The sequence below is a fragment of the Oncorhynchus mykiss genome, chromosome 16, assembly GCF_057628025.1.
Source record: "Oncorhynchus mykiss isolate SJ-2025 chromosome 16, ASM5762802v1, whole genome shotgun sequence".
Lineage (NCBI taxonomy): Eukaryota > Metazoa > Chordata > Actinopteri > Salmoniformes > Salmonidae > Oncorhynchus > Oncorhynchus mykiss.
Window position 1 is genome coordinate 78,374,304 of NC_143037.1, and position 15,697 is coordinate 78,390,000.

Sequence of the window (15,697 nt, forward strand, 5' to 3'; positions counted from 1 at the left end):
CTGCCAGATCCAGAGTGCGATATTGAATATTACCCAACATCCCCTGGAAAGGAAATCTGTTCATGCTATTTACACTGACAGGTATAAAAACATATCCCATTTAATTATATTTAAAAAATATTTAACTAGGCAAGTCAGTTTTTATAATGACGGCCTACACCAGGCCAAACCTAGACAATGCTGGGCCAATTGTGCGCCGCCCTATGGGACTACCAATCACGACCGGTTGTGATACATGCCTGGATTCAACCAGGGTGTCTGCAGTGACGACTCAAGCACTGCGATGCAGTGCCTTAGACAGCTCCACTCGGGAGCCCCATGTCCATTGACTTAAATATATTTTAACCATGTATCATGACACAGCACATCTGCTCAATTCCCTTAATACACCCCAATACTGCAACAATGATCTGGATACATAGAGGACATTATACTGAAGGACATTAGGCTTTAGTCAACATTATACTCAAGGACATTAGGCTTTAGTCAACATTATACTCAAGGACATTAGGCTTTAGTCAACATTATACTCAAGGACATTAGGCTTTAGTCAACACTATACTCAGGGACATTAGGCTTTAGTCAACATTATACTCAAGGACATTAGGCTTTAGTCAACATTATACTGAAGGACATTAGGCTTTAGTCAACATTATACTCAAGGACATTAGGCTTTAGTCAACACTATACTCAGGGACATTAGGCTTTAGTCAACATTATACTCAAGGACATTAGGCTTTCGTCAACATTATACTCAAGGACATTAGGCTTTAGTCAACATTATACTGAAGGACATTAGGCTTTAGTCAACATTATACTCAAGGACATTAGGCTTTAGTCAACATTATGCTGAAGGACATTAGGCTTTAGTCAACATTATGCTGAAGGACATTAGGCTTTAGTCAACATTATACTGAAGGACATTAGGCTTTAGTCAACATTATGCTGAATGACATTAGGCTTTAGTCAACATTATACTGAAGGACATTAGGCTTTAGTCAACATTATGCTGAAGGACATTAGGCTTTAGTCAACATTATGCTGAAGGACATTAGGCTTTAGTCAACATTATGCTGAAGGACATTAGGCTTTAGTCAACATTATACTGAAGGACATTAGGCTTTAGTCAACATTATACTCAAGGACATTAGGCTTTAGTCAACATTATACTGAAGGACATTAGGCTTTAGTCAACATTATACTGAAGGACATTAGGCTTTAGTCAACATTATGCTGAATGACATTAGGCTTTAGTCAACATTATACTGAAGGACATTAGGCTTTAGTCAACATTATGCTGAAGGACATTAGGCTTTAGTCAACATTATGCTGAAGGACATTAGGCTTTAGTCAACATTATGCTGAAGGACATTAGGCTTTAGTCAACATTATACTGAAGGACATTAGGCTTTAGTCAACATTATACTCAAGGACATTAGGCTTTAGTCAACATTATACTGAAGGACATTAGGCTTTAGTCAACATTATACTGAAGGACATTAGGCTTTAGTCAACATTATACTCAAGGATATTAGGCTTTAGTCAACATTATACTCAAGGACATTAGGCTTTAGTCAACACTGTACTCAGGGACATTAGGCTTTAGTCAACACTTTACTCAAGGACATCAGGCTTTAGTCAACATTATACTGAAGGACATTAGGCTTTAGTCAACATTATACTGAAGGACATTAGGCTTTAGTCAACATTTTACTCAAGGACATTAGGCTTTAGTCAACATTATACTGAAGGACATTAGGCTTTAGTCAACATTATACTGAAGGACATTAGGCTTTAGTCAACATTATACTCAAGGATATTAGGCTTTAGTCAACATTATACTCAAGGACATTAGGCTTTAGTCAACACTGTACTCATGGACATTAGGCTTTAGTCAACACTTTACTCAAGGACATCAGGCTTTAGTCAACATTATACTGAAGGACATTAGGCTTTAGTCAACATTATACTGAAGGACATTAGGCTTTAGTCAACATTTTACTCAAGGACATTAGGCTTTAGTCAACATTATACTGAAGGACATGAGGCTTTAGTCAACATTATATTCAAGAACATAAGGCTTTAGTCAACATTATATTCAAGGACATTAGGCTTTAGTCAACATTATACTCAGGGACATTAGGCTTTAGTCAATATTATACTGAAGGACATTAGGCTTTGAGTTTGTACAGAAAAGAGTAGGATATGTTACGGGAAAGAAAGAGAGAGAACATGTATAGCTTTGCTTGTTCCAGGACAGACACACGGCCAGAACAGACACACAGCCAGAACAGACACACAGCCAGGACAGAAACACAGCCAGGACAGACACACAGCCAGGACAGACACACAGCCAGGACAGAAACACAGCCAGGACAGACACACAGCCAGGACAGACACACAGCCAGAACAGACACACAGCCAGGACAGAAACACAGCCAGGACAGACACACAGCCAGGACAGACACACAGCCAGGACAGACACACAGCCAGGACAGACACACAGCCAGAACAGACACACAGCCAGGACAGAAACACAGCCAGGACAGACACACAGCCAGGACAGACACACAGCCAGGACAGACACACAGCCAGAACAGACACACAGCCAGGACAGAAACACAGCCAGGACAGACACACAGCCAGGACAGACACACAGCCAGAACAGACACACAGCCAGGACAGAAACACAGCCAGGACAGACACACAGCCAGGACAGACACACAGCCAGGACAGACACACAGCCAGAACAGACACACAGCCAGGACAGACACACAGCCAGGACAGACACACAGCCAGGACAGACACACAGCCAGAACAGACACACAGCCAGAACAGACACACGGCCAGAACAGACACACAGCCAGGAGAGACACACAGCCAGGACAAGGTCATCAACAAACTAACATGGTTCAAGTACACCAAGAGAGCCATGAAGAGGGCATGACAAAACCTCTTCCCCCTCAGGAGACTGAAAAGATTTTGCATGTGTCCTCAGATCCTCAATAGGTTCTACAGCTGCACCATCGAGAGCATCCTGACTGGTTGCATCACGGCCTGGTACGGCAACTGTTCGGCCTCCGACCACAAGGCACTGGGGCCAAGCTTCCTGCCATCCAGGACCTCTATACCAGGCGGTGTCGGAGGAAGGACCTAAAAATTGTCAAAGACTCCAACCACCCTAGTCATAGACTGTTCTCTCTGCTATTGGCAAGCGGTACCGGAGCACCAAGTCGAGGTCCTGAACAGCTAATACAATGGCTACCCAGACCCAGACATTGCCCCATACCCCCCCCCCCCCACCCCACCCTATTTTACGCTGCTGCTAATCTCTGTTTATTATCTGTGCATAGCCACTTTAATAAATCTACCTACATGTACATACTACCTCATAGTCTTGCTATTGTTATTTTACTGCTGCTCTTTAATTATTTTGTATTTTTTTCTTAAAACTGCATTGTTGGTTAATTAAGTAAGTAAGCATTTCACTGTAAAGTGTTGTATTCGGCACATGTGACAAATACAATTTGATTTGATTTTACACACAGCCAGCTGGGACTCTTTATTGAGAAAGCTGAGAGTGTGAAAGAGCTGCTAGAGCCAGGTTTAGGGCCTGGGTTACGGACAGTGTTTTATATATCCATAACCCCTGACCCAAGGCTAGAACCTGGATGTCCTTTAAAGGAAAGGGGGATACATAGTCAGATGTACAACTGAATGGATTCAACTGGGTTGGGTTAAAAGTCTTCCACATTTAACCCAACCCCTCTGAATCAGAGAGGTTCGGGTGGCTACCGAAATCGACATCCACATCATCGGCGCCCGGGAAACAGTGGGTTAATGCCTTGCTCAGGGGCAGAAAAACAGATCTTTACCTTATCAGCTCAGGGATTCGATCCAGCAACCTTTCGGTTATTGTTCCAACACTCCTATCCACCAGGCTACTTAACCTAGTCCCTTAACCCTGGACAGGTTTTACAGGCCACCTACCTGAATGTCCCTTTAACCCCTTAACCCTGGACAGGTTTTACAGGCCACCTACCTGAATGTGCCTTTAACCCCTTAACCCTGGACAGGTTTTACAGGCCACCTACCTGAATGTCCCTTTAACCCCTTAACCCTGGACAGGTTTTACAGCCCCACTTACCTGGATGTGGTGGACGATGGCTTTGAACTGGGACGACCTCTCCATCCAGGTGTTGACCAGCTCCATGGCCCGGTCAAAGTTCTTCACGTACTCTCCGTACATCTTCAGGAAGGGGGCTAGCTTCTGCAGGATGTCCCCGATGCGCGGGTTCACATCCCTGGGGGGAGAGAGGAGAGGTCAGGAAGGGGGCTAGCTTCTGCAGGATGTCCCCGATGCGCGGATTCACATCCCTGGGGGGAGAGAGAGGAGAGGTCAGGAAGGGGGCTAGCTTCTGCAGGATGTCCCCGATGCGCGGGTTCACATCCCTGGGGGGAGAGAGAGGAGAGGTCAGGAAGGGGGCTAGCTTCTGCAGGATGTCCCCGATGCGCGGGTTCACATCCCTGGGGGAGAGAGAGGAGAGGTCAGCTGGTAGGGTTAGCGGGAGTTGTGGTGTGTGTGTGTGTGTGTGTGTGCGTGTGTGTGCGTGTGTGCGTGCGTGCGGGCGTGTGCGTGCATGTGCGTGCGTGCGTGTGCGTGTATTACTATTATAGCCCACATGAAGAAATACTATAGTATACTATGGTATAATTACTATAATATACAATGGTATAGTTACTATAGTATACTATGGAATAAATCATGTAGTATACTATGGTATAATTACTATAGTATACTATGATATAAATACAGTAGTATGCTATGGTATAATTAATATAATATACTATGGTATAATTAATATAATATACTGTGGTATAATTACTATAGTGTACTATGGTATAAAGAAGGTGGTATACTATGGTATAAAGAATGTGTTATACTGTGGTATAAATAATGTGGTATACTATGGTATAAATACTGTAGTATTTAATGTGGTGTTTTTGCATACTGTAGTATACTGTAGTATTTACAGTTAACGATAGTATAAATACTGCAGTAAAATAAAAATGTAGTATATACTACAGTATTTAATATAGTGTTTTTGAAGATTGTAGAATACTGAAGTTTTTACTGTGATGTTTTTGCAGACATTACTGTAGTTTAAGTATGGTGTCTTTGTTTTACTATATTTGACATAAAGTGGAGGCTTTCTCTTTCAGAAAACCTACTGGAGAATCACTAAAAGACCACATTTCCCATAACCTCTATATAGGTAGGTAGGTAGGTAGGTAGGACTGGGGTCTGAAAAGATAGTTCAGAGTTTCTGTTCTTTTCCATAACCTGTATGTAGGTAGTAGGTAGGTGGTTACAGTAGGTGAGTAGGTAGGTAGATAGGTAGGTAGGTAGGTAGGTAGGTAGGTAGGTAGGTAGGTAGGTACAGAAAGTAAGTAGGTAGGTAGGTAGGGTGGTGGTAGGTAGAGTAGGTAGGTAGGTAGGTAGGTAGGTAGGTAGGTAGGTAGGTAGGTACAGTAAGTAAGTAAGTAGGTAGGTAGGTAGGTAGGTAGGTAGGTAGGTAGGTAGGTAGGTAGGTAGGTACAGTAGGTAGGTAGGTAGGTAGGTAGGTAGGTAGGTACAGTAAGTAAGTAAGTAGGTAGGTAGGTAGGTAGGTAGGTAGGTAGGTAGGTAGGTAGGTAGGTAGGTAGGTAGGTAGGTAGGTAGGTAGGTAGGTAGGTAGGTAGGTAGGTAGGTAGAGTAGGTAGGTAGGTAGGTAGGTACAGTAGGTATGTAGGTACAGTAGGTACAGTAGGTAGGTAGGTAGGTAGGTAGGTAGGTAGGTAGGTAGGTAGGTAAGTAGGTATGTAGGTACAGTAGGTAGGTAGGTAGGTACAGCAGGTATGTAGGTAGGTAGGTACAGTAGGTATGTAGGTTGGTAGGTAGGTAGAGTAGGTTGGTAGTTAGGTACAGTAGGTAGGCAAGTAGGTAGGTAGGTAGGTAGGTAGGTAGGTAGGTAGGTAGGTAGGTAGGTAGGTACAGTAGGTAGGTAGGTAGGTAGGTGGGTAGGTACAGAAGGTAAGTAGGTAGGTAGGTAGGTAGGTAGGTAGGTAGGTAGGTAGGTAGGTAGGTAGGTAGGTAGGTAGAGTAGGTAGGGAGGTAGGTAGGTAGGTACAGTAAGTAATTAAGTAGGTAGGTAGGTAGGTAGGTAGGTAGGTAGGTAGGTGGTAGGTAGAGTAGGTAGAGTCTTTGTTTTACTATATTTGACATAAAGTGGAGGCTTTCTCTTTCAGAAAACCTACCGGAGAATCACTAAAAGACCACATTTCCCATAACCTCTATATAGGTAGGTAGGTAGGTAGGTAGGTAGGTAGGACTGGGGTCTGAAAAGATAGTTCAGAGTTTCTGTTCTTTTCCATAACCTGTATGTAGGTAGTAGGTAGGTGGTTACAGTAGGTGAGTAGGTAGGCAGATAGGTAGGTAGGTAGGTAGGTAGGTAGGTAGGTAGGTAGGTAGGTAGGTAGGTAGGTAGGTACAGAAAGTAAGTAGGTAGGTAGGTAGGGTGGTGGTAGGTAGAGTAGGTAGGTAGGTAGGTAGGTAGGTAGGTAGGTACAGTAAGTAAGTAAGTAGGTAGGTAGGTAGGTAGGTAGGTAGGTAGGTAGGTACAGTAGGTAGGTAGGTAGGTAGGTAGGTAGGTAGGTAGGTAGGTAGGTAGGTACAGTAAGTAAGTAAGTAGGTAGGTAGGTAGGTAGGTAGGTAGGTAGGTAGGTAGGTAGGTAGGTAGGTAGGTAGGTAGGTAGGTAGAGTAGGTAGGTAGGTAGGTAGGTAGGTAGGTAGGTAGGTAGGTAGGTACAGTAGGTATGTAGGTACAGTAGGTACAGTAGGTAGGTAGGTAGGTAGGTAGGTAGGTAGGTAGGTAGGTAGGTAGGTAGGTAGGTAGGTAAGTAGGTATGTAGGTACAGTAGGTAGGTAGGTAGGTACAGCAGGTATGTAGGTAGGTAGGTACAGTAGGTATGTAGGTTGGTAGGTAGGTAGAGTAGGTTGGTAGTTAGGTACAGTAGATAGGCAAGTAGGTAGGTAGGTAGGTAGGTAGGTAGGTAGGTAGGTAGGTACAGTAGGTAGGTAGGTAGGTAGGTAGGTAGGTAGGTAGGTAGGTAGGTAGGTACAGAAGGTAAGTAGGTAGGTAGGTAGGTAGGTAGGTAGGTAGGTAGGTAGGTAGGTAGGTAGGTAGGTAGGTAGGTAGAGTAGGTAGGGAGGTAGGTAGGTAGGTACAGTAAGTAATTAAGTAGGTAGGTAGGTAGGTAGGTAGGTAGGTAGGTAGGTGGTAGGTAGAGTAGGTAGGTAGGTAGGTAGGTAGGTAGGTAGGTAGGTAGGTAGGTAGGTAGGTAGGTAGGTACAGTAAGTAAGTAAGTAGGTAGGTAGGTAGGTAGGTAGGTAGGTAGGTAGGTAGGTAGGTAGGTACAGTAGGTAGGTAGGTAGGTAGGTAGGTAGGTACAGTAAGTAAGTAAGTAGGTAGGTAGGTAGGTAGGTAGGTAGGTAGGTAGGTAGGTAGAGTAGGTAGGTAGGTAGGTAGGTAGGTAGGTAGGTAGGTACAGTAAGTAAGTAAGTAGGTAGGTAGGTAGGTAGGTAGGTAGGTAGGTAGAGTAGGTAGGTAGGTAGGTAGGTAGGTAGGTAGGTAGGTAGGTATAGAAAGTAAGTAGGTAGGTAGGTAGGGTGGTGGTAGGTAGAGTAGGTAGGTAGGTAGGTAGGTAGGTAGGTAGGTAGGTACAGTATGTAAGTAAGTAGGTAGGTAGGTAGGTAGGTAGGTAGGTAGGTAGGTAGGTACAGTAGGTAGGTAGGTAGGTAGGTAGGTACAGTAAGTAAGTAAGTAGGTAGGTAGGTAGGTAGGTAGGTAGGTAGGTAGGTAGGTAGGTAGGTAGGTAGGTAGGTAGGTAGAGTAGGTAGGTAGGTAGGTAGGTAGGTAGGTAGGTAGGTAGGTAGGTAGGTAGGTAGGTACAGTAGGTATGTAGGTACAGTAGGTACAGTAGGTAGGTAGGTAGGTAGGTAAGTAGGTATGTAGGTACAGTAGGTAGGTAGGTAGGTACAGCAGGTATGTAGGTAGGTAGGTACAGTAGGTATGTAGGTTGGTAGGTAGGTAGAGTAGGTTGGTAGTTAGGTACAGTAGGTAGGTAGGTAGGTAGGTAGGTAGGTAGGTAGGTACAGAAGGTAAGTAGGTAGGTAGGTAGGTAGGTAGGTAGGTAGGTAGGTAGGTAGGTAGGTAGGTAGGTAGGTAGAGTAGGTAGGGAGGTAGGTAGGTAGGTACAGTAAGTAATTAAGTAGGTAGGTAGGTAGGTAGGTAGGTAGGTAGGTAGGTGGTAGGTAGAGTAGGTAGGTAGGTAGGTAGGTAGGTAGGTAGGTAGGTACAGTAGGTAGGTAGGTAGGTACAGTAGGTAGGTAGGTAGGTACAGTAGGTAGGTAGGTAGGTAGGTACAGTAGGTATGTGGGTAGGTATGTGGGTAGGTAGGTAGGTAGGTAGGTACAGTAGGTATGTAGGTATGTAGGTACAGTAGGTATGTAGGTAGGTAGGTTGTGTAGGTATGTAAGTAGGTAGGTAAGTAAGTACAGTAGGTAGGTAGGTAGGTAGGTAGGTAGGTAGGTAGGTAGGTAGGTAGGTAGGTAGGTAGGTAGGTAGGTAGGTAGGTAGGTAGGTAGGTAGGTAGGTAGGTAGGTAGGTACAGTAAGTAAGTAAGTAGGTAGATAGGTAGGTAGGTAGGTAGGTAGGTAGGTAGGTAGGTAGGTAGGTGGTAGGTAGAATAGGTAGGTAGGTAGGTACAGTAGGTAGGTAGATAGGTAGGTAGGTAGGTAGGTAGGTAGGTGGGTAGGTAGGTAGGTAGGTAGGTACAGTAAGTAAGTAGGTAGGTAGGTAGATAGGTGGTAGGTAGAGTAGGTAGGTACAGTAGGTAGGTAGGTAGGTAGGTAGGTAGGTAGGTAGGTAGGTAGGTACACCATAAGGTGTATGTAGGTAGGTAGGTGGGTGGGTGGGAAGGTAGGTAGGTAGGTAGGTAGGTAGGTAGGTAGGTAGGTAGGTAGGTAGGTAGGTAGGTAGGTAGGTAGGTAGGTAGGTACAGTAGGTACAGTAGGTATGTAGGTAGGTAGGCAGGTACAGTAGGTACACCATAAGGTATATGGGTATATACTTTGGCATGTAGGTACATATTGGGATGTGGGGAGGGGAATGGGCGGGGTATATGCAAATTAAATGCTGCAGTGGACTGTAGTGTGGTGTTTACTACAGTACTATTTTTGCAGTGTGTGTGTGTGTGTGTGTGTGTGTGTGTGTGTGTGTGTGTGTGTGTGTGTGTGTTGGGAGAGCTGGGGGTGAGAGAGAGAGGGAGAGAAATTGAGAGAGAGAGAGAGAGAGAGAGAGAGAGAGAGCGAGAGGGAGGGAGGGAGAGAAAGAGGGAGAGAGAGAGAGAGAGAGAACGCGAGAGAGAACGCGAGAGAGAGAGAGAGAGAGGGGAGAGAGAGAGAACGCGGGAGTAAGAGGGGGAGAGAGAGAGAGAGAGAGAGAGAGAGAGAGAGAGAGAGAGAGAATGCGGGAGTAAGAGGGAGAGAGAGAGAGAGAGAGAGAGAGACAGAGAGAGAGAGAGAGAGAGAGAGAGAGAGAGAGAGAGAGAGGCAGGAAGAGACAGGTCAGAACCAGGGTTATGGTCAGAGATAGGGAAAGCTGCTGGGAGAATTTTGACTGTGAGAACTCTCTCTCCGCCCACTGGAACTCCTGGAATGTGGGAACATTCTCTCCAGGTCAAGAAAAAGACAGTGAACTGTCAGTACATGGACCTTGAAAACTCAAGTGTTTGAAACAAAAACACAGTTTAATATCCATTCTTGTTTTGCACAGTTGTTGGTTATTTGTGTATGCTCCACAATAAATAAATGGATCCTAAACCAATCAGGGGTATATATAACCTGGTCTCTCTAACCTGTTAACCAGTCAGGGGTATATATAACCTATTCTCTCTTACCGATTAACCAATCAGGGGTATATATAACCTAGTATATCTCACTGGTTAATCAATCAGGAGTACATATAACCTATTCTCTCTTACCGATTAACCAATCAGAGGTATATATGACCTAGTCTCTCTCACCGGTTAACCAATCAGGATTATATATGACCTAGTCTCTCTCACCGGTTAACCAATCAGGAGTATATATGACCTAGTCTCTCTCGCCAGGTTAGTGCAAGGCTTAGGGTCAGGGTTTTATCTCACCACTCCGCCATGCGTTTCTCCAGGGTGAGGAGCAGGGTTAGGGTTAGTCTAGGGTTAGAGGTAGGCCCTGGGTCAGGGTTAGTCTAGGGTTAGAGGTAGGCCCTGGGTCAGGGTTGGTGTAGGGTTAGAGGTAGGCCCTAGGTTAGGGGTTAGGGACTGGGGCCAGGGTTTAACTCACCACTCCGCCATGCGCTTCTCCAGGGCGGGGAGCAGGAACTGCTGGTGGAAACAGTATATAGAGCAGATGTTGGAGAAGATACCCATGACCACGTCTAGAGGGAAGGAGGAGCGGGAGCGCGCCTCCTCTAGGAGGGAGGAGCAGAACACCTGGTCCAGGAGGTACAGCCGAGACACGTAGGCCTTCTCTGTGTGGAGGAGCTCATTGGCTATGTTGAACACACGCTGCTGCACCGACAGCTGGGATTGGTCGGAGAGAGAGAGAGAGGGGGAGAGAGAGAGAGAGAGAGAGAGAGAGAGAGAGAGAGAGAGAGAGAATCTTAAGTCAAAGGTCTACTGTTTGCCGATGATCTGGTGCTTCTGTCACCAACCAAGCAGGGTCTACAGCAGCACCTAGATCTTCTGCACGGATTCTGCCAGACCTGGGCCCTGACAGACCTGGGCCCTGACAGACCTGGGCCCTGACAGACCTGGGCCCTGACAGTAAATCTCAGAAAGACAAAAATAATGGTGTTCCAAAAAAGGTCCAGTAGCCATGACAACAAATACAAATTCCGTCTAGACACCGTTTGTCCTAGAGCACACAAAGAATTACACCTACCTCGGGCCTAAACATAAAATACCACAGGTAACTTCCACAAAGCTGTGAACGCTCTAAGAGACAAGGCAAGAAGGAACTTCTATGCTTTAAAAGAAACATAAATCTCGACATTCCAATTAGGATCAGGCAAAAACTACTTCAATCAGTTATAGAACCCATTGTCCTCTACGGTTGTGAGGTCTGGGGTCCGTTCACCAATCAAAAATTCACAACATTTGGGACAAACACCCATAAATATACTTAGTGCCACAACGCAAAAACCCAAATAATACAATTAGAACTATTTATTTATTAATTATCAAAATCCAGACAAGAGCTGTTCATTTCTACAACCATCTAAAATGAAGCGATGCCCACACATTCCATCACAAAGCCATCACCTACAGAGAGATGAACCAAGAGAAGAGTCCCCTAAGCAAGCTGGTGCTGGGGCTCTGTTCACAAACACAAACAGACCCCAGCAGAGCCCCAGGACGGAAAAACATTTAAACCCAACCAAATTATTAGAAACCAATTAGATAATTACTTGACACATTGGAAAGAAATAACAAACAAACAAAACAGAATGCTATTTGTCCCTAAACAGAGAGTACACAGCGGCAGAATACCTGACCACTGTGACTGACCCTAAACAGAGAGTACACAGCGGCAGAATACCTGACCACTGTGACTGATCCTAAACAGAGAGTACACAGCGGCAGAATACCTGACCACTGTGACTGACCCTAAACAGAGAGTACACAGTGGCTGAATACCTGACCACTGTGACTGATCCTAAACAGAGAGTACACAGCGGCAGAATACCTGACCACTGTGACTGATCCTAAACAGAGAGTACACAGCGGCAGAATACCTGACCACTGTGACTGACCCTAAACAGAGAGTACACAGCGGCAGAATACCTGACCACTGTGACTGACCCTAAACAGAGAGAACACAGCGGCAGAATACCTGACCACTGTGACTGACCCTAAACAGAGAGTACACAGCGGCAGAATACCTGACCACTGTGACTGATCCTAAACAGAGAGTACACAGCGGCAGAATACCTGACCACTGTGACTGATCCTAAACAGAGAGTACACAGTGGCAGAATACCTGACCACTGTGACTGACCCTAAACAGAGAGAACACAGCGGCAGAATACCTGACCACTGTGACTGACCCTAAACAGAGAGTACACAGCGGCAGAATACCTGACCACTGTGACTGACCCTAAACAGAGAGTACACAGCGGCAGAATACCTGACCACTGTGACTGACCCTAAACAGAGAGTACACAGCGGCAGAATACCTGACCACTGTGACTGACACAAACTTAAGGAAAGCTTTGACTATGTACAGACTCAGTGAGCATAGCCTTGCTATTGAGAAAGGCCGCCGTTGGCAGACATGGCTCTCAAGAGAAGACAGGCTGTGTGCTCACTGCCCACAAAATGAGTTGGAAACTGAGCTGCACTTCCTAACCGCCTGCCCAAATATATGACCATACTAGAGGCACATATTTCCCTCAGATTACACAGATCTACAAAAAACTAGAAAACAAATCAAACACTTGATAAACTCCCATATCCGTTACTGCTGTGTAAAGTCACATCTGAAAGATGTGTGACCCGTTGCCATGAGAACAGGGCAACCAACAGTAATGTATCTGTTAATGTATTTTCCCCTAACAGTCGTTCTATTACTATTTGCACATTGGTAAAACCCTGATAATATAACACTTGAAATGTCTTTATCTTTGTGAAACCTTTGTGAGTGTGACATTTACTGTTAAAATCCAATCGTTTTTTTGGGGGGGTTTATGTTGTTGTTGTTGTTGTTGTCTTCTCACTTTTATTTTTTTGTTTATTTAACTTACTTTGTAAACATTTTACCCAATAAAGCCTCGTTGAATTGGCTTGATAGAGAGAGATGGAGAGACACACACACTCACACATACACACACACAAACGCACACACACAAACACACACACACACAAACACACAAACACACACTCACACATACACACACACACACACAAACACACACATACACACACATACATACACACTCACTAACACACACACACATTCATGTTTTAAAAAACAGTCAGGCCCACCTCTGTAGAGTCCTGTCTGTCTGTTTTAGGCAGGGCCAGTGCCAGAGGTTGGAGATCCATCATGGGGTTGATGAGCTCAATGGTCTCATCACCGCTTCCCTCCTCCAAGTCACTGTCCCCCTCCGAATCCCCCCCACCCTCAGCCGACGCCCCCTCTCCCCCCGGGCCCTCCGCATAACTGCAGGAGGAGGAGCTAGAGAGGCGTGGCAGCGTGAGGGCGGGACTACAGGGGAAGATGACCCGGTCCTCGTCGCCGGCGAAACACAGCTCCTCACTGTGGGACGGAGAGCTGATGCTGTCGATGCCAGAGTCCCGATTGGCCAGTTTGCCGTCCGCTTGCGGCTGGAGGAGGGACAAGTTGTCAGAGGGGATCCCTGATTGGCTTTCTGGCTCCGCCTGCCCCCTTATCTCCACGGCGTCTGTGAGTTTCTCTGAGGCGCTATAACCGGACTCCATGGACAGGCGCTTGTCAGAGGCAGAGCACAACGCTCCTAGTTCGTGTTCTTTATCATTATCCTCCTCCATGTTGTCTGTCTCTCCTACTTTCTCTCCCAGCACCACGCCAGCCAACACAGCCAGCCCCTGAGGTAGGTCATCCAGCTCTTGAGAGGAACCAGGAGGGCAGGCCACGTGGAGACAGCCGAGAGTGAGCTCTGAGACTGGGGGAGAGAAGGGGCCCCCACCTGGTCCTGTCTCAGGGACCCTGGGGTTGCAGAGACCCCCTCCCATGATATCAGGCACCACAATGATCTGCTCCCTGTAGAGTAAACATAGATAAGACAGTAGAATGTTACATCGATCGATCTATCATATATCTGTCTGTCTGTCTGTCTGTCTGTCTGTCTGTCTGTCTGTTTGCCTGCCTGCCTGCCTGCCTGCCTGCCTGCCTGCCTGCCTGCCGGCCGGAAGTTGAAAGTTTACATACACCTGAGCCAAAAACATTTAAACTCAGTTTTTCACAATTCCTGACATTTAATCCTAGTAAAATTCCCTGTCTTGGGTCAGTTAGGATCACCACTATATTTTAAGAATGTGAAATGTCAGAATAATAGTAGAGAGAATGATATATTTCAGTTTTTATTTCTTTCATCACATTCCCAGTCGGTCAGAAGTTTACATACACTAAACAAGTATAAATTTAAATGGTTTAACTTGGGTCAAACGTTTCGAGAAGTCTTCCACAAGCTTCCCACAATAAGTTGGGTGAATTTTGGCCCATTCCTCCTGACAGAGCTGGTGTAACTGAGTCAGGTTTGCAGGCATCCTTTCTCACATGTTTTTTCAGTTCTGCCCACAAATTTTCAATGAGATTGAGGTCAAAGCTCTGTGATGCCCACTCCAATGCCTTGACTTTGTTGTTCTTAAGCCATTTTTCCACAACTTTGGAAGTATGCTTGGGGTCATCGTCCATTTGGAAGACCTTTGTGACCAAGCTTTATCTACCTGACTGATGTCTTGAGATGTTGCTTCAATAAACCCACATAATTTTCCTTCCCCATGATGCCATCTATTTTGTGAAGTGCACCAGTCCTTCCTGCAGCAAAGCACCCCCACAACATGATGCTGCCACCCCTGTGCTTCATGGTTGGGATGGTGTTCTTCGGCTTGCAAGCGTCCCCCTTTTTCCTCCAAACATAACGATGGTCATTATGGCCAAACAGTTATATTTTTGTTTCATCAGACCAGAGGACATTTCTCCAAAAAGTACGATATTTGTCCCCATGTGCAGTTGCAAACTGTGGTCTGGTATTTTTTTGACGGTTTTGGAGCAGTGGCTTCTTCTTTGCTGAGCGGCCTTTCAGGTTATGTCGATATAGGACTCATTTTTACTGTGGATATAGATACTTCTGTACCTGTTTCCTCCAGCATCTTCACAAGGTCCTTTGCTGTTGTTCTGGGATTGATTTATACTTTTAGCACCAAAGTACGTTCATCTCTAGGAGACAGAACGCATCTCCTTCCTGAGCGGTATTACGGCTGCATGGTCTTTTGGTGTTTATCCTTGCGTGCTATTGTTTATACAGATAAACGTGGTACCTTCAGGAGTTTGGAAATTGCTCCCAAGGATGAACCAGACTTGTGGAGGTCTACAATGTATTTTTTGAGGTCTTGGCTGATTTCCTTTGATTTTCCCATGATGTCAAGCAAAGAGGCACCAAGTTTGAAGGTAGGCCTTGAAATACATCCACAGGTACACCTCCAATTGACTCAAATTATGTATATTAGCCTATCAGAAGCTTCTAAAGCCATGACATAATTTTTGGGAATTTTCCAAGCTGTTTAAAGGCACAATCAACTTAGTGTATGTAAACTTCTGACCCACTGGAATTGTGATACAGTGAATTATGAGTGAAATAATCTGTCTGTAAACAATTGTTGGAAAAATTGGCTGGCTGGCTCTGTCTGTCTGTCTGTCTGTCTGTCTGTCTGTCTGTCTGTCTGTCTGTCTTTACAGTATGTCTGTCTATCTTTCTATCTATCGATCTATCTTACCTCTCAAACTTCTCAATGAGAGAGAGCACACAGGCGGTGGGGGAGGAGCGTCCCTCGGCGCGGGGGAGTGTCGGCG

At 45.3% G+C, this 15,697-nt stretch overlaps 1 protein-coding gene and 1 long non-coding RNA gene across 3 annotated transcripts in view; both read right to left on the bottom strand.

Moving 5' to 3' along the window:
- Positions 1-15,697, bottom strand: part of LOC149977354 (uncharacterized) — a 460,718-nt gene that overhangs the window by 134,785 nt on the left and 310,236 nt on the right. The gene's annotated exons all lie outside the window — the stretch shown is intronic.
- LOC110491181 (FYVE, RhoGEF and PH domain containing 1) overlaps positions 1-15,697 on the bottom strand; it is a 166,234-nt gene that overhangs the window by 42,670 nt on the left and 107,867 nt on the right. For both annotated transcript variants that reach the window (XM_090204038.1, XM_090204039.1), the window contains exons 3-6: positions 15,622-15,697; positions 13,129-13,885; positions 10,427-10,665; positions 4,148-4,304 (exon numbers count right to left, since the gene is read on the bottom strand). The exon at positions 15,622-15,697 is cut by the window's right edge and continues 138 nt beyond it. In XM_090204038.1, the coding sequence (XP_090060164.1) occupies positions 4,148-4,304; positions 10,427-10,665; positions 13,129-13,885; positions 15,622-15,697 (1,229 nt within the window). The remainder of the gene's footprint in view (positions 1-4,147; positions 4,305-10,426; positions 10,666-13,128; positions 13,886-15,621) is intronic.